The sequence below is a fragment of the Littorina saxatilis genome, linkage group LG1 (assembly GCF_037325665.1).
Source record: "Littorina saxatilis isolate snail1 linkage group LG1, US_GU_Lsax_2.0, whole genome shotgun sequence".
In the NCBI taxonomy this organism is placed as follows: domain Eukaryota; kingdom Metazoa; phylum Mollusca; class Gastropoda; order Littorinimorpha; family Littorinidae; genus Littorina; species Littorina saxatilis.
The window spans coordinates 11,733,044-11,756,458 of record NC_090245.1 but is presented as its reverse complement, the minus strand read 5'-3'; the positions used below and the strand labels follow the sequence as shown (position 1 = coordinate 11,756,458).

The window sequence follows — 23,415 nt, the reverse complement described above, 5'->3', positions numbered from 1 at the left end:
AACAAAACGCCCCCCCCCCCCCCAACCCCCCCAAAAAAAAAAAAAAAAAAGAGAAGAGGAAAAAGAGACGGTATACAGTTTGAGTTCAATATCAAGAAACAGGCTTTGAAAATGAACACCAAACAAGCAAGCTGAAAAAACCCCACCCCACCAACAACAAGAGATACCAAGGACAAACAAATGCTCGGCATTGTCATTTACTACAAAGACCTGTCAAAACTGAGAAACAAAAGTTATCAAAAAGAAGCAGAATAATTAGCTTGCAAAAACTGTGGGAAAAAACCCACACAAACAGAAACCGGGAACAACAACGCTGCAAAGTCTTATACAAAAACTTATAACAGAAGCCAAAATCCCGCAATGGAGAAGATGAGGCACTTTCTGGGCAGCAGGTCTGCACTGGGAATGATGCCTCCGTCATCCGGAGCAGAGTCGGGCTCCGTCTTCCACATCAACAACTGCTCGGAGGATGGGCTGGGCCAGGAAATGCGGGACTGTTACCAAGGCATCGAGGAGTTCCGCAGTGCCATGAAGAACCTGGATGGGGCTGGCACCCATCTGACCGAGTCTCTGGCACACGTCCTGCGAGGCACCAACTACCAGAGGGTGGGGGAGCAGCTGTCGGGAGGATTTCGCGAGGTGTATGGCAGCCAGGGGTCACTCCGCTTCCTGGAACAGCTGAAGGAGATGGAGGGGGTGCTGCTGGGAGCACAGGTACCCAGGGAAGGAGGTCAGGAGGATCTCAGGATGACGTATGCACAGGTGAGTCGTACAGAAGCTTCGGGGGTCAGGAGGGTCTCAGGATGACGTATGCACAGGTGAGTCGTACAGAAGCATCGGGGGTCAGGAGGATCTCAGGATGACATATGCACAGGTGAGTTGTACAGAAGCATCGGGGGTCAGGAGGATCTCAGGATGACGTATGCACAGGTGAGTCGTACAGAAGCTTCGGGGGTCAGGAGGATCTCAGGATGACGTATGCACAGGTGAGTCGTACAGAAGCTTCGGGGGTCAGGAGGATCTCAGGATGACGTATGCACAGGTGAGTCGTACAGAAGCTTCGGGGGTCAGGAGGATCTCAGGATGACGTATGCTCAGGTGAGTCGTACAGAAGCTTCGGTGGTCAGGAGGATCTCAGGATGATGTATGCACAGGTGAGTCGTACAGAAGCTTCGGGGGTCAGGAGGATCTCAGGATGACGTATGCACAGGTGAGTCATACAGAAGCTTCGGGGGTCAGGAGGATCTCAGGATGATGTATGCACAGGTGAGTCATACAGAAGCTACGGGGGTCAGGAGGATCTCAGGATGACGTATGCACAGGTGAGTCGTACAGAAGCTTCGGGGGTCAGGAGGATCTCAGGATGACGTATGCACAGGTGAGTCGTACAGAAGCTTCGGGGGTCAGGAGGATCTCAGGATGACGTATACACAGGTGAGTCGTACAGAAGCTTCGGGGGTCAGGAGGATCTCAGGATGACGTATACACAGGTGAGTCTTACAGAAGCTTCGGGGGGTCAGGAGGATCTCAGGATGACGTATGCACACGTGAGTCGTACAGACGCTTCGGGGGTCAGGAGGATCTCAGGATGACGTATGCACAAGTGAGTCGTACAGAAGCTTCGGGGGTCAGGAGGATCTCAGGATGACGTATACACAGGTGAGTCGTACAGAAGCTTCGGGGGTCAGGAGAAACTACTCAGTACTGGCAGTACTCTTTGTAAGGACAATGGCAGTTCAGGTACAGTCAAACACCCCTTTTAAGACCTTGTTTTCTCAGGGGTCAGGAGGATCTCAGGATGACGTATGCTCAGGTGAGTCGTACAGAAGCTTCGGTGGTCAGGAGGATCTCAGGATGATGTATGCACAGGTGAGTCGTACAGAAGCTTCGGGGGTCAGGAGGATCTCAGGATGACGTATGCACAGGTGAGTCGTACAGAAGCTTCGGGGGTCAGGAGGATCTCAGGATGACGTATGCACAGGTGAGTCGTACAGAAGCTTCGGGGGTCAGGAGGATCTCAGGATGACGTATACACAGGTGAGTCGTACAGAAGCTTCGGGGGTCAGGAGGATCTCAGGATGACGTATACACAGGTGAGTCGTACAGAAGCTTCGGGGGGTCAGGAGGATCTCAGGATGACGTATGCACAGGTGAGTCGTACAGAAGCTTCGGGGGTCAGGAGGATCTCAGGATGACGTATGCACAGGTGAGTCTTACAGAAGCTTCGGGGGGTCAGGAGGATCTCAGGATGACGTATGCACACGTGAGTCGTACAGACGCTTCGGGGGTCAGGAGGATCTCAGGATGACGTATGCACAAGTGAGTCGTACAGAAGCTTCGGGGGTCAGGAGGATCTCAGGATGACGTATGCACAAGTGAGTCGTACAGAAGCTTCGGGGGTCAGGAGAAACTACGCTGTACTGGCAGGACAAAGACAGTTCAGGTACAGTCAAACACCCCTTTTAAGACCTTCTTTTCTCAGACTTTTTGTTCATAACGTCTGCAAATTACCCCAATTTTCAGACTCCTCTATTTAGACCTGATTTTTTCAAATTTGTGAGGGCCTAAAAGGGGGGTTCCACTTGACTGCATCTTAATCTGTCAGATTAGGGAAGAGAGGATATATATAATTAAAAAAGGATTAATAGTAAATGTACAGGAACGCATTGGTTTTAACAAAGTCATCGCAGACAGTAACTCTCTCTCTCTCTCTCTCTCTCCAGAGAGATGTTTTAAAATAAATGTGTCAAAAAACACTTAATGTCTGAGTAGTACTTAGTATTACGCCAAAAATATGCTGTGCATTGTATATTCTGAACATATTTTTGTTGTACTATTGCTACATGTTCGATTGCTACCAGCTTGTACTTATAATTACTCGCATAGTATGCATTTGATTTTTATGAATAACCACATAATTTATGTATGCTCATCATGCCTCACCTTCATCATCATCATCATCATCATCATCATCATCATCATCATCATCAGCATCATTATCATCGTCATCTTTATCATCACGTGCTGAAGTTTTCTGACCTCCTTTTCAGCTTTTGTTGGTAATCTTTTTAACTTTTTAATTTTTAATGTTTCAATTTTATCATTGCAATTTGCATGTGTGTCTGTGCGTCCCAAGGACAGATTGTAAGAAAAGGCATAGCCTTAAATCTTAATCCTTGTTAAATAAAGTTCAATTCAATTCTCTCTCACTCTCTCTCTCTCTCTCTCTCTCTCTCTCTCTCTCTCTCTCTCTCTCTCTCTCTCTCTCTCTCTCTCTCTCTCTCTCCCTCTCTCTCTCTCCCTTCCCTAACACCTCTCTCTTTGACAAATTCTCCCTCACTCTCTCTATCTCTAGTACAATGATAGATATTTTTTTATGAGGGTTAAAAATGCACTTTATTTTCATCCAGTCCTCGCCAAGAGAGGGAAAGAGGGACTACTTGAAAGTACAGTCGAAACCGTTTATAACGAATCTCAGGGGAAAACGTTTTTTATTCGTTATAATCGATTTTCGTTATAGACAAGAGGAAAATTTTTTTTATAACCGGTTTCTTCGCATTTTCAACGTAAAAATGGTAAAATGTTGGCAAATAAGTATTGTTTTCTGTTGCATAAGTAATCTTTTTGTCATATCATTAAAACATTCAATGAGGTACATACATAATCGTACATGAGAGAGAGAGAGAGAGAGAGAGAGAGAGAGAGAGAGAGAGAGAGAGAGAGAGAGAGAGAGAGAGAGAGAGAGAGAGAGAGAGAGAGAGAGAGAGAGAGAGAGAGAGAGAGAGAGAGAGAGAGAGAGAGAGAGAGAGAGAGAGAGAGAGGGAGAGAGAGAGACTCGGGGAGAGAGAGAGAGAGAGAGATACACGGAGAGAGTGTGTGAGAGAGAGAGAGAGAGAGAGACAGAGAGAGAGACAGAGACAGAGAGAGATGGCGAAAGAGAGAGAGAGAGAGAGAGAGAGAGAGAGAGAGAGAGAGAGAGAGAGAGAGAGAGAGGGGGGGTGGGGGTATGGGGCATGCAACAGGCCTAGGGAAAGCTGGAGATTCAAGTGGAGAATTATCAACTGTTATGTGGTCTATACAACGGTCAAATAAATGAATAATTAAGCAGAGAGATCGTTTTCAACAGAAATACCAAAGTTTGCCTGAAACAATAAACACACACACACACACACACGTACACACACACACACACACGTACAGACACACACACACACACACACACATACACACACACATACACACACACACACACACACACACACACACACACACACACACATCGAATTCTGTTCTTCAACAAATCTGTTTATTAGGCCATAACCTTGTACCCAAGAATGTAACAATGAAATAAAAACAACAACAAAAACAACAACAAAAGACCTGGTGTCTAAAAATTGATGTACAAAATAATGGCTTTGTTTTGCAGGCGGAAAAGAAAATAGACAAAAAAACAACACTTAGATGTTTACTTAAACTATCAAGCAATTTACAAATAGAAACTGGTGAAAACAATTCAAATAAATTCATTTGTAATGAATTTAATTATCCTTGTCGTTTGGAACTACATATTTATGGAAAAATGGATTCTTTTTTCAAACTAAAACTGAAGCACAAAAATAACCTGTACAACTTGACAGTGTTTACATATGCTTAACTATCGCGACACTAGCAATCCAGTTGGATTAAAATAATAATGTCGTTAAATAATAATCTTCCCATAAATGAACGCAAAATGAAATGGTCAACACAGATCAGCAACGATACATTTGAATAAGGAAAATTAGCTGCAGCATGACTCTATAACAGAACAAACAAATTCAAGTTGCAAAAGTTATACCTTTGTTTCTGCTTTGCATTTTCGTTATAACCGGTTTGTTTTTAGTGATAACTAAGAACACCGCTGGCAGGGAAAAAATAAAATGTTTGTTATAACCAATATTCGTTATACCCGGTTTCGTTATAGTGATAACTAAGAACACCGCTGGCAGGGAAAAAATAAAATGTTCGTTATAATCAATATTTAGTCGCCATCTTGTTGTATGAATTACTTCCCAAAGTTGACGTCATAAGTCATAAGTTACGAAAAAGTTGGATTTGCGTCATAGTTTCGTTCTAACCGGTTCTTTTTCTGGTCTGGGAACAAGAAATGTTGACGTTGTAAGCAGTTTCTTGTTATAACCGGTTTCGTTATAACCAGTTTGTTTTTAGTGATAACTAAGAACAGCGCTGGCAGGGAAAAAATAAAATGTTCGTTATGACCAATATTCGTTATAACCGGTTACGTTATAAACGATTCCGACTGTACATGAATAAATATACTTTTAATTTGATTAAAAAATATGGGCAAGACACCTTTACAGAGAGGGGGGCCGGGGGGAGGGAGGGGGGGAGATGACTAAGGTGCAGTGCCTGATCTCACAACCTGTCCTCAGACAAATGCAATATAATGAGATCCAAAGAGAAACTATAAAATGGACAAGAATGGGGGATGGGGTGTGTCCCAGAGTCAACTTTGTGCAGTAACTCTCCTCGGTGTCCGAACACTCCCGTGTGCACGCATGCGCACGATAAAGATCCCAGGGCCACAACGAAAGCCTCAGGCCCTGGAAACACGAATACATGCATGCAAAAATATGAAGCCCCGGTGTCCGTTCGGCCAACAGCCCATAAAGTAACCATTTCAGCACTGACCCAAGATGACCCAACCTGGTCCCTAGCCCATTTCAGGTCTCCTCTAGCAGCCAACCCCCCCCCCCCCCCCCCCCCCCCCCATTTTAATTATTAATTTTTATACAAAGCCTGGTTTTCCCGTGTTACATGCCCCTAATGGCTTTGCCGTGAGGGCGTAAAACTTACATTTTCTTCTGGGGTGGGGGGTAGTTAGGGGCAGTGGGGAGAGCGAAAGCGAGCCTCAGAGATGGAGATGTCTACTTTGGCTCCGTCTGTATTCTTCCGTGCTCATTGAGACTCTTCATTTTTTCTCTCTGTCTACTCTTCTTTTTAGTTTCTTGTTCTTCTTTAGATGATGAAGACGAAAGTCAAAACTAGTCCATGTTCATTTTGTTCTTGTTGCTGTTTTCTGGTGAGTACATTTTTAGTGTTATCTTGTATATGATTATGTGTTGATTTTATTTGCTGTTCAGACATCCTGCCACGTCCTGCTGCTGTTCGCCAAGCTGCAGAAGCAGTACTTTCACATGTGCCACCAGAAGATGGCTGACCTCATCCATCACCTCCTGGCAGCCAAAGATCCCGACAGGTCCAGCGAGATCACCAAGTTTATCCTCAAGCTGGGCCTGGCTGAAGAACTGTCCCCCGACAAAGCCATTGCCAGCCTTCCCAGCACCCCCTGGGGCAGCCCCAAGCTGCGCGGCAAAGTGTCGCACGGCTCGCCCAAATCACAGCGGGGCTTCAAGCTCTTCCATCTCTTTGAGCGCAAACCCTCTCCGGAAGAGGGCCGTAGTGCGTTCTACGTCAGCATGCCTGAAGGCGACAGGACGAGCAGAGAGCCGACGCCAGAGCTTCTGGTGGAGCTCCAGGGTTCCCAGCCAGTGACTGCAGGCAGTCTGGGTTCCCTGGCGCCCAACCCCGAGGGTTCCCTGCTGGGCAGCGTTCCCTTGGTTACTAGAACGGATGAGATGAATAATGAGTGTGCTCCAGACTTTACTCCAGGTAGGTACTGTCATGGGATCAGGAAATGTGTGTCTGTCTGTTTGTCTGTCTGTTTGTCTGTGTGTCTGTCCGTGTGTCTGTCCGACTGTCTGTCTGTCTGTCTGTCTGTCTGTCTGTCTGTCTGTCTGTCTGTCTGTCTGTGCTTGTTGTGTTGTGATGTTGCACAGGTGGATTGTTGTTGTCATAGTTGCTGCTGTTCTTGTTGTTCTTGCTATTGTTACAGATTTCATGAAAGAAGCATCAGTAAAGGTGGCAGAAATATAATTTACAGTATCTGGTATTTTGTCTTACATGGTAGATTTTAGATTGATTTTTTTCTGCAACAGTCATGGACATAAAACATTACACGTGTAATAAAAAGACTAAAAAAAATACTGTATTCACATGGGAATAAAATGGTTTCATCTTCTTCATTCCTGCATGTTGACTGCGCGTGAGAGCGATAAACAGAAAGACAAAAAAATACTGTACTCACGTAAGAACGAAGAAGACGAAACAATTTTGTTCCCACGTGAGTACAGTATTTTATTGTCTTTTTATTTTTCGCTCTCACGCACAGTCACCTCAGTTCTTCTGCTTTCGTCATGACACATGTGGTAAAAGATAGCAGAATTATATATGGCACAACCAATCGATCAATCAATCAATAGGAGGCTTATATCGCGCATATTCCGTGGGTACAGTTCTAGGCGCTCTGCAATGATGCCGTGTGAGATGAAATTTTATACGGCCAGTAGATTGCAGCCATTTCGGCACATATTTACCTTTCACGGCCTATTATTCCCAGTCACACGGGTATAGGTAGACAATTATTAACTGTGCCTAAGCAATTTTGCCAGGAAAGACCCTTTTGTCAATCGTGGGATCTTTAACGTGCACACCCCAATGTAGTGTACACGGGGGGTGTTCGGACACCGAAGAGAGTCTGCACACAAAGTTGACTCTGAGAAATAAATTTCCGCCGAACGTGGGTTTGAACTCACGCTGACAGCGGCCAACTGAATACAAATCCAGCGCGCTACCAACTGAGCTATATCCCTGCCCCTTAATTCACCTTAATCACGTTTTCTCCCTGCCTTCACCAGAGGACTCGGCCAATGCCCTGGCGTCAGAGGAGGATTTAGACAGCGTCATCAGCCTGTTGTCTGGCGTCAACTGCAGGTCTCCAGCCCTCCCTCCCACCCCCAACAGCATGCTATCCATTCCAGAGGATCCGTTACGAGACACCTCCCCCTCCACCCCTAACAGTATGCACTCGGGGCCCGAGTTGCACCACCTGCACAGTCCCATGCAGCTGACGGTGCCCAATATGTACAGGATGCGCTCACCCGTGTCGGACTCACACGTCGACGAGCTGCAGATACCCAGGCTTCAAGCGCAGGTCAGTTTTTGATTTTTTTTTCTTTTAAAGTTTGTTGGTTGCAGCATTGACTTTTTCAATATTTGTGAATTTCAAGACCTTTTTGACGACATTGATTGCTTCAGAGATGCATCATGGCAAGATGAAGCCTGCTTATATCAGAACTCTCTGCCAAACAGACGATTTTCGGAAATAACTCCACCGGGTTTGTATGGGTTTTGGATGAGTGATCTTTTCTTGCAAAACCTTGTACACACATTGGAGGGGCCAATCACTAGTGAGGGGTGTGTCGGAAACATGTGCGTGTTTCTACGTGTTTCTTACAGGGCTGAAAGCATTTAACGTATATCTTTGTGCAAGTGAGACATGGTTCGGCAAATCTTCTGATCTACACACTACTCATTGTTCAGTCAAAGTATTTTTGCCTGCAGACAATGAAAACATTGTACCTTTTTAAGCTTATGTGGAAAATATCAAGTTCGTGTAGAGCATTGTAACTTGACACAGGAATTGATGACTTGATCTACTGTTTATCTGATTCTGTAAACTATACCTGTGCATTTTAGTTTGGATGGACAGCAGTACCTGTGATGTGTGGACCCTCCCATGAGAGGACACCTCCCTTAAAAGGACACCTTCTCTTGTCCCTTTTTATATGATCTCTACCAAAGTATACCTGTCATGACAGGCCACCTGCAATGTAGGGACACTTTTGGTTGGTCCCACAGGTGTCCTTTCATCGCAGGTACCACTGTAGCGCCTTTTGGGATGGAATCCTTTGAGAACAACAGATTGTCTCAGTTTCTGCCATATGACCTTTTTCAGGTTCACCGTCGCTCGGAGGGTTGCCTGGACCTGTCGGGAATGGGACGTAACACCTGGCCCCACCCCCACCACCAGCACCACCAGCACCATCGTGCCAGTCTCCCCGCCGTTCAGCTTCACCCCTCGTATCATCAAGCCTACGACCCCGCCATGGCCGACCCCCTGGGTCTGCCGGGTCGCTACCTGTCCCAAGACTTTACCGTCCCGTCCCGCCCACCCCCGGGCTACTTGGGATCCAGCAGCAGTGGGGGTGGCAGTGGAAGCGGGAATGGCAGCATGTGCGGTAGTGGGTTGACGCCGGGATTGCAGTGGTCGTCGTATGGCGGCGGTGGTGGTGGTGTCGGAGTTGGAATGGAGATGAGGAACAGCGGGACCTGGCCTCTCTACCAACCTGTCAACATGCCTATGGGGTGAGAACGAAACCGCAGTGCATTACTTGCCTCCCTTTAACACTTTCTACCCCACCTATGTTGACCAAGTTATTTTTGGCCGAGACCAGCTGTGCTGCAGCAGGTCACTCAGAATTGTAGTAACTGGGTATCAACACGCTGGAATGCAGGCGTTAGATCGACGTTGCAGTAAGCGACTGAAGCTAACAGTCTGATCGGATATATCCGTACCTGGTCAGATAGAGACAATATTATGAGTGGGTACAGATATATCCGTACCTGGGAGACAATGAGTTAAGACCTAAAAGATCTGAGAAAATCATATCGTAGATGGGGTGGAGTCGTAAGACAGAACAACATGTACAGATGGATGGAACAAAACATCTTTAAAAAAAATAGGGTCTTAAAAGGAGAGGAGGGGGGTGGGGGTCGTCTTGAAAGAGGGGTACTACTGTTTGCCCTAGGGCGGGGATGTAGCTCAGTCGGTAGCGCGCTGGATTTGTATCCAGTTGGCCGCTGTCAGCGTGAGTTCGTCCCCACGTTCGACGAGAGATTTATTTCTCAGAGTCAACTTTGTGTGCAGACTCTCCTCGGTGTCCGAACACCCCCCGTGTGTACACGCAAGCACAAGACCAAGTGCGCACGAAAAAGATCCTGTAATCCATGTCAGAGTTCGGTGGGTTATAGAAACACGAAAATACCCAGCATGCTTCCTCCGAAAACGGCGTATGGCTGCCTAAATGGCGGGGTAAAAAACGGTCATACACGTAAAATTCCACTCGTGCAAAAAACACAAGTGTACGTGGGAGTTTCAGCCCACGAACGCAGAAGAAGAAGAAGAACTGTTTGCCCTATTCACTGTTTTTATGTGACTTAGGGCTTTTCTGATCTTCAGACGATATTCTTAGGGCTTATCTGATGTCTTGTCTCCAGACGATACGCTTTAGTGTTCCAGATTGCACTGTTTATTTCCTGTGTATGAGCTTTGGTGTTTACTTTTGTATATGTGTATTTTATTTATTTATTTATTCATTTATTGATTGATTGATTGATTAATGGTTGATTTATTGTGCAGTGATTCTTTGAACAGCAGCTGGTCTGGTGCCCAGGATGGCAGTGATGGCAGTGACGATTCTTCAAATGGAGATCATTTTTTTGCTGTCGGCAAAGATCTTGTCAGCGCTATGGACTCACGGTGAGTTCTTGTTCTTTTTCCTTTGGATTAGTGCTCTGTGTGACTGTACTGTGTGCTAAAGGATTCAGACATGCTGCGCGGGGAAGCTGCCTCATCTTCTTGTTAGGTTTTGTCTTTGTGTATAATATGAATTCTTCTGTAGCATAACCAGTGGCTAGTGTTTCATCTAAAATTGTTCAGAAATGTATAGAGAATATGTGTAAAGTGTCTTCTTGTTGTAAATTGCATACTGAAACACAACAAGTAAACATTTTCTTTGTGGTAACATATTGTCATATCAGGTCTGTCAACCTGTTGTCATACCTTTATTTCAAAAGGTTTCAAAAAGGTGTGTTGTAAGTTGATTTTTTTCAGATCAAATTTCTTGTGTATTTCCCTTACATGTGTATGATTTTATGATATATATATATATATATATATATATATGCTAGCATTACTGTAGATTCATTTTAAACTGGTTTGTTTTACAGACATGAAAGCAGTGATGACGAAGGGGATGGAGGGAGGAACAAGATCCAGAAAGACTTCTTCGATTACGTGAGCACATTTAGTACTTAGTTCTTTTCTCCTTATCTTCGCCTTGTCTTGTCAGTACAGTAGTACCTGCCATATCCGGTCACCCATTAGTCATTGCAAAGGTGACCGCAAATATCAGGTGGCCGTTCATTACAGGCCCCCTCCTCCTCCAAAAAAAACCCCAAAACACGATCAAGTTTTCATGAAGAAAAGAAAGCGATCATCCACGAGCCGCCGATTCATTGTCTCTGTTAGTTTTGCTTTCGTTTATACATCTTAATTATTTGCGTGTTTAACTCGATCGTCCTGGCTAAGCTATTGTTTCGTATGTATCTATGTGTGTTGTTTGGATTATTATATATTTATTTGAGTGTCAGATAAACAAGTGTTTCAAACTCACATCAGCTGTGATCGATCCGGAAGTGACTGCCGTAAATGTACATGTATGCGCATGTCTGTATTTACAGTTTGCGCATGCGTAAGTATTCATGTCGTCTGCTCGTGCTGTGCCGTCTGTGCACACAACACACACACACACAGATAGCAGGTGGCAGGTGGGTGGGCGGGGAGAGCCACAGGCGCTCGCCTGCGAAAGTGACAAGTGGCCGTTAAGTGGCCGCTCCTGTCGAGTAAGAGGGGCACCTTAGAGCAAAAATCAGTGACCGTTGACCGCGTCAGACAGGTTAACGGCCATTAAGAGTCAATTATAGAAGGAAAACTCATTAGTCATGGGAAAGCTGGCCGCTCCGGGCAGGTTCACGCCCACGAAAGGGCCGGAAATGGAAGGGACTACTGTATTTATTAGAACTTCTGGTAAGTTCAGAGTCCAGCTTGCAAGCAATTTTTCTAATCATCTCATCTTTTTATTTATTTTTATTTTTTTATTTTTTATAAACGACAGCTTGAAATGGAATTTTTCAGTGAGGTTTATCTGCAGAACAATGAGACAAAACTGGGGTGGTGAGGGGGGAAGGGGTGGTGAGGGGGGAAGGGGTGGTGAGGGGGGGGAAGGGGTGGGTGTCTGTAACAAGTGGATGCAGAACTGGTACATGCATCTTCATGCTGGGTAGAAATGTTGTGAATAGTTTATTATCATATTTTGAATTGTATGTATTGTAAAATGTTGTTTGATGTGTTAACTTTCCAAACTATGTCTTCACACAGACTACTGTCAAATCTGTCATCATACATAGTTTGTTGTGTGGTAAAACGCAACCACAGAAAACTTTCCTGAAAACGGAAATAAAATTATACTGAAACAGAAAGGTTTTGTAGCATATTAACCAAAATGCCCCAAAATAGTTAAGACGATGTTTGGAAATAATTCTGTTGGGTTTGTACAAGTGAATACCCTTGCTTTTACTGAGTCAAACTATCAACACGTTTTTATGTCCACGTGTTTCCGGCACACACCCTGGCTAGTGACTCGAGGCCTATAATGTCATGTGAGAAAATATAACTTTTTAAAAACCAGGGTTGAGGATGTTTAAACTCTATTATTGGATTAGTCAGTCAGTGAACAGGTAGAAATGTTTACTTCCTGTGCAGGATCGACAGATAGGATGCACCAACACCTGGCCCATGATGCAACACCTGCCCACCTCAGGTATTCACTTCCCCCCTGCTGGTGACTACAATGACCTCCTGGACCCACCTCCCCCTACCCCGCATCGCCCGCTGCAGATGCAGTGGAGTGACCCACTCGCCACACGCAGCAACGTCTGGTCGGCCGCTAACACTGGTAAGATCATCTTTTGAGATAAGTTTTTTGTATGCTTTTGTTGTTAAACATTTGTAAAAGGGGGAGAGGACAACATAAATGGATTGGCAAGAACAGATTAATTTCTTTTTCTTTTTCTTTTTCTTTTTTTAATTTTTTTAATTTTATTTAAATTTTGTTTTTATTTCATTTCATTTTATTTTAATTTATTTTTGTTTATTTTCTTTTCTTTTTATATTTAGTCAAGTTTTGACTAAATATTTTAACATCGAGGGGGAATCGAAACGAGGGTCGTGGTGTATGTGTGTGCGTGTGTGCGTGCGTGCGTGTGTGCGTGCGTGCGTGTAGAGCGATTCAGACCAAACTACTGGACCGATCTTTATGAAATTTGACATGAGAGTTCCTGGGTATGATATCCCCGAACGTTTTTTTCATTTTTTTGATAAATGTCTTTGATGACGTCATATCCGGCTTTTCGTGAAAGTTGAGGCGGCACTGTCACGCCCTCATTTTTCAACTAAATTGGTTGAAATTTTGGTCAAGTAATCTTCGACGAAGCCCGGACTTCGGTATTGCATTTTAGCTTGGTGGCTTAAAAATTAAATAATGACTTTGGTCATTAAAAATCTGAAAATTGTAAAAAAAAATAAAAATTTATAAAACGATCCAAATTTACGTTTATCTTATTCTCCATCATTTTCTGATTCCAAAAACATATAAATATGTTATATTCGGATTAAAAACAAGCTCTGAAAATTAAATATATAAAAATTATTATCAAAATTAAATTGTCGAAATCAATTTAAAAACACTTTCATCTTATTCCTTGTCGGTTCCTGATTCCAAAAACATATAGATATGATATGTTTGGATTAAAAACACGCTCAGAAAGTTAAAACAAAGAGAGGTACAGAAAAGCGTGCTATCCTTCTTAGCGCAACTACTACCCCGCTCTTCTTGTCAATTTCACTGCCTTTGCCATGAGCGGTGGACTGACGATGCTACGAGTATACGGTCTTGCTGAAAAATGGCATTGCGTTCAGTTTCATTCTGTGAGTTCGACAGCTACTTGACTAAATATTGTATTTTCGCCTTACGCGACTTGTTTTCTTTTATTTTATTTTTCTTTTACTTTATTTTGCAAGATCTACATCTGACCCCCAAAAAATCCATTTTCAAGAGACAGTACCATATTATTTTTAAATGCATCTTCTTGTTGTGTTGTACAGGAATGAGCTGTTCTTTTTGGACAGTGTCGAGTTCCCTCCCTTTAATCTATCTGCAAGTCTGGTTTACATTTGCATTGCTGCATGTAAATGAGGAATGATTCTCTGATCACAAATTTAAGTCACCAGGAGATGAAAATCAAGAAAGTTTCTTGGAGTAATTTTTTTCATGTGCAGACTCTTAAGCGGCTGCCTTTTCTTGATCATCTTGTTGCAAGGTTGACTTGTACAGGAATGAGATGTTAATTTGACCAGTGTGGAGTTCCCTCCCTTCAGTCTGCTTTACATATTTGCATTGCTACAATTGCCAAAGAGGAATGATTCCTCAAATTTTTAAGACATTAATTTCTTTGGTGACAATTTTCTCATATTTTCCCAACATAGGAATGATTCCTCGCAGCTTTAGAAACATTAATTTCTTTGCTAATGATTTTCTCACATTTTAATTCTTTTCTCGTTTTCTTTTTTTTTGTCACCATATAAGAAGATACAATGAAATGAGCCCTGCCTACTTTTATCCTAACAGGAGGGGTGACGGGCCAGAAGAGCAGTCAGGGTATACCACCACCAAACAACACTTCTCAAAGTATGCATGGGTTCGGCCGACTTAACTGACGCTGGGGTAACAGACATCGTGCCTTTCTGATTTTATTCTTCTTCAACTGCATCTGCTGACACGCAAGATGGTCTTCCCGTAGCTAATTGAATTATGTGTTCCTTTTTGTGTTGTTGTTTGCGTGTGTGCGGGACAAATATATATATATATAGGGAGAGAGAGAGAGAGAGAGAGAGAGAAAGAGATTTTATGTGTTTATATATATGGTACAGGGTGACCCCCAAAAAAGAGTACCCAAACAAAACGTCATAAATTGAACAAAAATAAAGCAATCTTCATAAAATTTATTTACACACACAAGTAGCCTCTGCATGATTTGCACAGAAAATGTTAGCGTTCTAGCTTGTCTTTCAGGAAAGTTATGCTCATTCTACAGAACATGCTCCAAATGGCCTCCCCCGGATTTAAATCCCCCAGATTTCTATCTTTGGGGATTCCTGAAAGACAACGTCTACAGGAACAACCCACAGACAATCGCAGAACTCAAGCGAACCATCACAATAACCATTCGCGGAATCTCGCAACGGGAGTGTGTGCGGGTGATTGATAACTTTGCGCGGCGAGTTCAAGTTTGCCTGAATCGGCGCGGAGGCCATTTGGAGCATGTTCTGTAGAATGAGCATAACTTTCCTGAAAGACAAGCTAGAACACTAACATTTTCTGTGCAAATCATGCAGAGGCTACTTGTGTGTGTAAATAAATTTTATGAAGATTGCTTTATTTTTGTTCAATTTATGACGTTTTGTTTGGGTACTCTTTTTTGGGGGTCACCCTGTACTTTTTATGATGCTGGTCTCATTTGGGGTCCCTCTTTTTTTGCTCTTTTTCAACTTCAATATTAAACTGAATTATGGAATGCTGGTTGTCATTTAAGCTCAGATATATTAGGCATTTTTCCTACATAAGAAGTTTTATCGACGTTGAAGATGTGTGACAATAGAAACAAACCCAGCCCTCTCTTGATATATTCAGACCTGTTTACCAGTACGATTTGTGCGTATTTTGTACGCCAAATTATTATCGGTACGCAAATACGCGACACACGCACAAAATACGCATAAGAAAAAGTCTAGAATACGTTTTTCGGTGTTGGTGTGCTGATTACGGGATGGTACAACTGATACCGGTTTCGGTCGAAGGGAGATAACCATGACAGCGAGTCTTCAGCTGTGGAAACCTTGTTCAGTTGTTGGCACGTGCGATCGTCTGGACAATTGTGGCAAAATGAAGCGGTAAAATGTGCCAGTTTCAGATGACTGTACCAAGTCTAAACAGCAGAAGCAGCAGATTTTCTTGGAGAAATATAAGAAAGAGCCAGGAATTGTGGAGTCTACTATGGGAAAAAGTCATGCACACTGCAAGTATTGTAAATCAGATTTCTCCGTTGCCCATGCTGGGAAATATGACATCGAACGACACTGCAGTTCCAAAACTCACCTGGACAAGGTTGCTGCAAAGAAATCCGCTGAAAGCTGCCAAGGAATTATGAGGTTCATTCCCGCAAAGCAAATCCTGCCAGAAGAAAAGGCTGTAGCCCGTGCTGAAGCAATGTTTTCTGAGATGATTGTAAAACTGAACTTGCCACTGTCAACCGCAGATGTTATTTCACGAACTTCATCTTTTCATTATCAATCTGTTTGGAAGACACTGGTTATAATGCTATAAACTGACAGGTAAATAAAATTGTTTTATCCCTGTTGTATTGCAAGGAGTTAAATTCTGAAGGTGTTCACAAGACATGCTATTCTTACACAAACACGTTTGCACCCACGCGTACATTTTCCCTAGCCCATATGGCTTTGCTTGCAAAGTACACCAACTTTTTGAAAAATACACTCAACTTTTTGGGAAAGTACTCTTGCCTCGGATTTAGGGTAAACAGGTCTGTATATTGCTTCTAACAGCATACAAAAATATGTATGTACAGCTGCCAAATTTCTGACATAAGCAGTGGATGGAAGGGAAATTCATCTATTTTCAAATCTGGTACCAACACCATGAAAATGACAATTTTCCTGTCATGACCTTTATTGTTAACTGACAAAAGAAATGACTTCGACATTTTCTCAAATGTTTAAGAAGTTGGACTCTTGAAAATTCACACGCCTATAGCCTTTGATGATGCCTAGACCTGAAGCAAGTCGTGTTGACATTCTTCAACTTTCAAGGTCAAAGCAGGGTCGAATTTAGGTTTTAAAAATAAAAAGGAAAATAATCAGTTCTAAAAAAAAATTGGGAGATACATTTTTGAAAGTTGAAACGCTAATCACATTTTAAAAAGTCTGTATGACTAACAATTTCTTCAGCAAGAATGAAATTCTACAGACAAATATTGGTAAGTTTCTGTTCCCATTTTAGAAAGTACTATGCATTCACATACATTTTATTGTTGTTGTGTGTGTGTGTCTGTACGTGCGTGCGTTCATGCATGCGTTCGTGCATGCGTGTGAGGGTGCAGGAGAGATGGAGAAAATGAGAGGGAATTACTGAGTGTATATGCACACATGTTCTTGTGTGTTTTGCCAAGGCACAACAAAGAGAACATCCATTGTATTTTCACCCACATGCATGGTTACCAAAAACGTACATGTGAAGATTTATTGATTATTATTTTAAGGCTACTTTTTGGTGAGTCAAGTGGTAATTTTATTGTTTATAAATGCTCCATTTGTGTCAAAAGCTCGCAGTATTTTTAGTTTGAAGCAATTTGAAGGATGAAAAACATGTTGGTGTGTGAGGTAAATGGAGAGACATCAGGAAGGGAGACAAACAGGTTATTATCTCTCCATTAACTTCAAAGGGAAAGCTCGCATCTCTTCTATGACAGTTTGTTACTATCAACCACTGATGATTTGAACAATTGATGAACCAGTTTCTGAATAGCATTTGTTTATGGAAAATTTGTGATGATACGGAAATGTTAGGTCGTGTTTGTTTGTGATGATTTGATGTGATGTGAATCATTTCTATACTACATTGTCAATAGACTATTCCGGAAATAACTCTGTCGGGGTTGTATGGGTTGTGAAAGAGTGAGTACCCTTGTATTTGCGCAGTCAAACTTTGCCATGTACAGTCTATCCAGGTTTCCCAATTGCTTCGTTTCCGGCCGATTTTTGTGGAGCACGTGATGCGCACAAAAAATATTGGCAGTCTAGAATTGTCGTCTGCGCAATGATCGCGGCGGCGCCCGCGGCTTTCTGGACCGCCAAGGACGACCGCGCACGTTGTGATACGTCATTCGTTAGACCTCAATACACATGTTTGAGACACGCCTTTCGCTAGTAACTGGCCTGTAATGTCTCGTGGGAAAGTTTCTCCACGTGACATTATTTCCCACGTGACATTCTAGGCCAGTCACTAGCGAGAGGGCATGTCTTAAATATGTGTACAGGAAGCACTGATGGCAAAGTTTGTCTGCGCAAATGCAAGGGTACTTACTCTCTCAGAACCCATGAAAACCCAACAGGGTTATTTTTGAAGATCGTCAATTCTTAGTTTTGTGATTGCTGGATTGTGGCTTTAATCATGTCATTGGTTTAATCACTTTACACCTCTGGGACAACCTGTGTCAGGCCTGTCTGCCAGCGCGGTGAAGATAAAGAGGGAACTTTTTCTCTGCCCTCGCAACAGCAAGCAGGATGTCTCTGAACTGTATAATAATGACTGCTGGTTTCTGACTTGTGTTCAAGACAATTTTGCCACTGAATTCATGTAGTCACCTGTTTGGGATTTTTTTTATGTCACCAACATTTTATTCATAGCTAATACTTGGATACACTGTACGTTTCAGGCTTGGCATTTGTGCATTTGAAAATGCTAACTATTGGTGCTGAGGTACAGGAATTTTTAACCCAGTTTTAATTTTAGTTGGTATAATTGTGAAAGTTTTTGTCAGAGGCAGTGACAGTTGGTTGGTTAGAACCCTGTGCAATAGCTATGGGGTAAGGGGGATATTAAGGCACTAGCTGGTCTGCACATAAGTTGATCGAAAGTCTGTTTATGTAACTAAGAAAATCTTGTTGCGAAAGGATGCTTGCATTTAAAGGACACTTTTGGCGGGTCCCAAGAGTTGTCCAGTCATGATATGTATAACCATTCACTGTTTCGTGGTAGTTTACAGTTTAAAGTTGTGGTTAACGTACATGAAAGTTTCATCACAAAGTTATTCGCAAATTAAACATAAAAACTGCTCATGGTGTCATTGAAAACAACAATATGACAATTATGGAAAGGGGGATTTTGAATTCTTTGAGATGTCTCAATATCTTGACCAGATGGTGAGTTAAAAGCCACAGTCATACCTTGAAACTGAAGTGAGGGACACAGCCAAAAACTCAGTCTCTGCCTGTCATACATTTTGTCTCTGGTGTGATGTTGTTTTTTGTGTGAAGCTGTGAATTTTTTTTTATGTGATGGAGTGACTCAATTAATGTCTGGTTTCAGTGTACATTGCCGCATATGAGCTGACGTATGATGATGTTGTTACGTGTCTATGTATTCATTGATAGTCCAGGTGTGATTGTGTGCTAGTTCATGTAGAAAAATACAAAATCTGCTGTCTTTATAGTTTTTTTTCTGCAAGGTATCTAAGTTATGTGCAACAGGTATTTTAAGTCATTTTTGAAGAATCTTAACAAATAAGGCGGAGCGCTATTTAAAGATCTGATAAACAAAGGAAAGTAAGCTTTAAGAGGATGAAAGTCGCTTGTTCATTTCAATGCTTGTTATTCTTTCAGGTGCCAGGAGACTGGTTCCGTATATCTCTCACTCTATTACACATGTTGTATGTATTTAGAGTGCTTACTTCCCTTTGTTTATCTGATCATTTTGAAATTTGATTTTGCTGTCAGAATCTTGCTGCGTCGCTTTCTGTTCTGGGTAAAGGAAAAGATCTCATCATGGTGCTTGTCTTGCAAATTTCATAGATCTGATAAACAAAGGGAAGTAAGCGCTCTAAATGCAAACGCCAATGTGTAATAGAGTAAGTGAGAGTTATTCGAAACCAGTCTCATAGCACCTGAGAGAATAACAAGCATTGAAACGAACAAGCGAATTTCATCCTCAAATTAAAGATGAAATGAAATTGAGGATGAATTAAGTCGCTTGTTCAATTCAATGCTTGTTATTCTCTCAGGTGTTATGAGACTGGTTCCGAATAACTCTCACCTACTCAATTACACACCGCCCTGATATGGCTCTTCGTGGTCGGCTGGGCGTTAAGCAAACAAACAAACTCAATTACACCTATCGTATGCATTAGAGCGCTTAATTCCCTTTGTTTATCAGATCTCTAACCTCGTTTGTTTGAGATTTCTTGCAAATTTAAACTTGACTTTGTTTCCTGCAAGATGTTGTGATTGCTTCCGTAAGTTGTTGTTTGGGTGTGAAATAAGGCACTTGATGACCACAACAGCTGAACTCATTGTCTCCCAGGTATGGATATATCCGTGCCCACTCATATGGCTCTATCTGACCAGGTACGGATATATCCGGTCAGACTGTTAGCTTCAGCCGCTTCCTGTAACGTCGAACGCCTGCACTCCAGCATGTTGCTACACAGTTACTACACAGTTACTACAATTCTGAGTGACCTGCTGCAGCACAGCTGGTCTCGGCTAAAAAAAACTTGGTCAACATAGCTTGGGTAGAAAGTGTTAATTGAACGTAGAACATTTATGTGTCCATCACTGTCCTATAAACTGATTGGTGTTTTCTTCAAAGCTGTTTTTATTTATTTATTTATTAAATTGTTCATTTATTATTAATCGATTATTTATTTATTGATTGATTGAATTATTTATTGATTTAATTATTCATTTAATAATGTGTTTATTTATTTATTCATTTTTTTATCCACTGACATGATCATAATCTGGTCCTATGAACAAGACTTTAAGGCAGTAAGATAACTCTTTTAAAGGAATAATTAGGCAGTTTGTTTCAAATTTTAAAAAACTGTGAATGCGTGTATACATGTAATTTTGTCTCTTTTGGCTGTTTATGTATAAGAGAAATATTTTATTTTTTGTCACAGAACTTTACAGATGGTGAAACCAAAGATATGTTTTCCTGTACTTCTTGTTTCCATTTTTGACTCTTGAATGTATTCTATGATTTATTTTCTTCCTCATGTGTATGGTGGGCTTATTTTTAAGGATTTTATCTATTTGTACCCAAACTTCTGCCATTTTTGCTGAAAATGGTGCTATTAAAGATTTGCCCTGATGATTACAGCGTTGTTTACAGACAAAGGATGTTTTGGGCATTGTTGCATATATATATGCGTGTGTGTTGCGCGCGTGTGTGTGTGTGTGTTGCAATGCACGCACGCGTGTGTGTGTGTGTGTGTGTGTGTGTGTGTGTGTTTGTCATAGTATGTGTGTATTACAGTTTTTGTGTAAGTTTCTCATGTTTACTTGATTTTTTATTTGAAATGATAGTTTGCATTAATTTTTGTACTCCTGCTGAAAAAAAGAAAGAAGAATGAAAAACAGCAACAGTCACTGTTGTTGAAGTTACAGTCTGAGACTGAGAGTAGGGAAATTAGGAAGCTTTACAAGTACTTAGAACGAAATAAAAAATATCAAGGAAAACGTACTGAATTTTCAACAAATACCTAACCCATTTTCAAATAAAACTGTGTTGTTGAGGTGTTTTTTCTGTCAGTGTAACATTAAATTTAAAGTTGATTTTCTGCACATTTTTATAATGTCAGTTTGTGTTCTTCAACTTGTGATTTTTGTCTTTTAATAAGAAGACTTTGTTTTGGATTAAAGAAATTTAAGTTATGTAATGTGCCTTCAACTCAAATTTTGTTTCACAGATTTTGTGTGTGCTTCCACCTTTTGCTTTTTCTGGTTTTTGTATGGTTATTTACCATGTCAGTTTTGTTTATTTGGTCAGAGCATGTGTGTAAGTGTTAGAGCTTGACACCGGGTTGATTTGTTATTAATTGTGTGTTGTTTTTTCTTGTGAAACAGAACAGTATTGTTGAAAATTGCATTTAGTTTCGGGGGCCCGGTAGCTCAGTTGGTAGAGCACTGGACTTGTGATCGGAAGGTCGCAGGATCGAATTCGGGCCGGGACGGACACGGGTCAACTTTATGTGCAAACCCAGAGACGGAAGCCATGTCCCACCCCCGTGTCATCACAATGGCACATAAAAGACCTTGGTCATTCTGCCATAAGTGCAGGTGGCTGAATACACCTAAACACGCAGACACCTGGGTAGCGCGACTCCGTTGCTGCTAGCTTTCCACTGGGAGGAAGCGACCCGAATTTCCCAGCGATGGGACAATAAAGTAATGAAAATGAAAATGAAAATGAAAATGATCATGATGGTTCTAATGAAGCTCATGGTGTTGTCTGCTCTGATAAGCAACAGGGCAGATTTTTTTTAAAACTTTGAATGGTGCTTTGCTTTTTTTTCATGAACACCACTGTAAATGTTTTTTTTAATTTATCCATTATGCTGGTAAGTTAGAGGGTATAAAAACGATTCTCAATGTCTAACAGTAAAGAAAAACGGGAGATTGTGTGAGTTCTGATGTCTGTAAAAAGGGGGTGGTCACGCTGAAGTGTCGTAAGATAGTCAATGAAAATGTACGGGCGGAAGCCAGGTTTGAATAGTTCAAGTAATCCACTTTTTGCAGGTAACTAACTCCAGTTTTAACACTGATTTAGTTGGGACTTTTCCTTTTTTGAAAGGCCAATGACCAGCCGATGATTGCTCAGTGGAAGGGTAATTGGGCATGGGGGTCACGCATACCTCCCACCCATCCCCACTTTCAAGACTGCAAAAAAACTGAGAAAGTCATGGTTTGAAAGAGAGAGTATCTTTAAATGAAGGTTTATGAACAGAACATGGGAAGAGCAAGGTCTTAAAAGGGAGAAGGTCTTTAATTGAGGACTGTGTGGCCGAGTGGTAACGCACTTGCACTCGGAAGCGAGAGGTTGCAAGTTCGACCCTGGGTCAGGGCGTTAGCAATTTTCTCCCCCCTTTCCTAACCTAGGTGGTGGGTTCAAGTGCTTGTCTTTCGGATGAGACGAAAAACCGAGGTCCCTTCGTGTACACTACATTGGGGTGTGCACGTTAAAGATCCCACGATTGACAAAAGGGTCTTTTCTGGCAAAATTGTATAGGCATAGATAAAAATGTCCACGAACATACCCGTGTGACTTGGAATAATAGGCCGTGAAAAGTAGGATATGCGCCGAAATGGCTGCGATCTACTGGCCGATGTGAATGCGTGATGTATTGTGTAAAAAAATTCCATCTCACACGGCATAAATAAATCCCTGCGCCTTGAATATGTGCGCGATATAAATTGCATAAAATAAAAATAAAATAATAAAAATAAATCCCTGCGCTTAGAACTGTACCCACGGAATACGCGCGATATAAGCCTCATATTGATTGATTGATAATCAGGGTTTTAAAAGGCGGTGGGAGGGGAGGTTACGCTATACTGCTCGGCCAGCCGCAGACAGTTACACAAATAACTACACAGAAAGTTTTGATTTTGTAACACCGGACACGACGAATGTTTTGGGGCCCTATAAAACCCATTCCAGCAACATTTAAAAAAAAAAATTCAGAATAAGAACTCAAAGAAAACAAGAGGCGAAGCCTTCAAGGCTCACGTAAGAAATCGACAAACAGTAACACAAACTCAATCACTCCGTCACACATACACACACACACACACACACACACACACACACACACACACACACACACACACACACACACACACACACACACACACAGTAAGCATAGGTGAAACTGTGCAAGAAAGCGAGACCCTGGATCTGCCAAGTAGTCTCGGCCCGCTCACAATAACAATGACCGAGACGTTCAGTAATTCCTTTGCGTGACGTCTAACCCTCTTAC

The 23,415-nt window shown here is 42.1% G+C and overlaps 1 protein-coding gene and 1 long non-coding RNA gene across 3 annotated transcripts in view; both read left to right on the top strand.

Annotated features, from left to right (window-relative positions):
- LOC138962134 (uncharacterized) overlaps positions 1–23,415 on the top strand; it is a 264,299-nt gene that overhangs the window by 25,109 nt on the left and 215,775 nt on the right. The gene's annotated exons all lie outside the window — the stretch shown is intronic.
- Positions 26–21,851, top strand: LOC138961697 (uncharacterized). 2 transcript variants are annotated; one of them, XM_070333370.1, is made up of 8 exons: positions 26–762; positions 6,144–6,672; positions 7,758–8,053; positions 8,858–9,267; positions 10,322–10,441; positions 10,912–10,978; positions 12,506–12,698; positions 14,430–21,851. In XM_070333370.1, the coding sequence occupies exons 1-8, from the start codon at positions 361–363 to the stop codon at positions 14,516–14,518; spliced, it is 2,106 nt and encodes a 701-aa protein (XP_070189471.1). In that variant the 5' UTR covers positions 26–360; the 3' UTR covers positions 14,519–21,851. The 2 variants fall into 2 exon arrangements, with proteins under 2 accessions (XP_070189471.1, XP_070189476.1); XM_070333375.1 differs by lacking the exon at positions 26–762 and adding an exon at positions 2,180–2,206.

Excerpts from the sequence above, each read along its gene's own strand:
- LOC138961697 (XM_070333370.1), top strand. The coding sequence starts at position 361 with ATGGAGAAGATGAGGCACTTTCTGGGCAGCAGGTCTGCACTGGGAATG. Across the intron at positions 9,268-10,321 it reads CCTGTCAACATGCCTATGGG|TGATTCTTTGAACAGCAGCT; the intron begins GTGAGAACGAAA and ends TTTATTGTGCAG. Across the intron at positions 10,442-10,911 it reads GTCAGCGCTATGGACTCACG|ACATGAAAGCAGTGATGACG; the intron begins GTGAGTTCTTGT and ends TTTGTTTTACAG.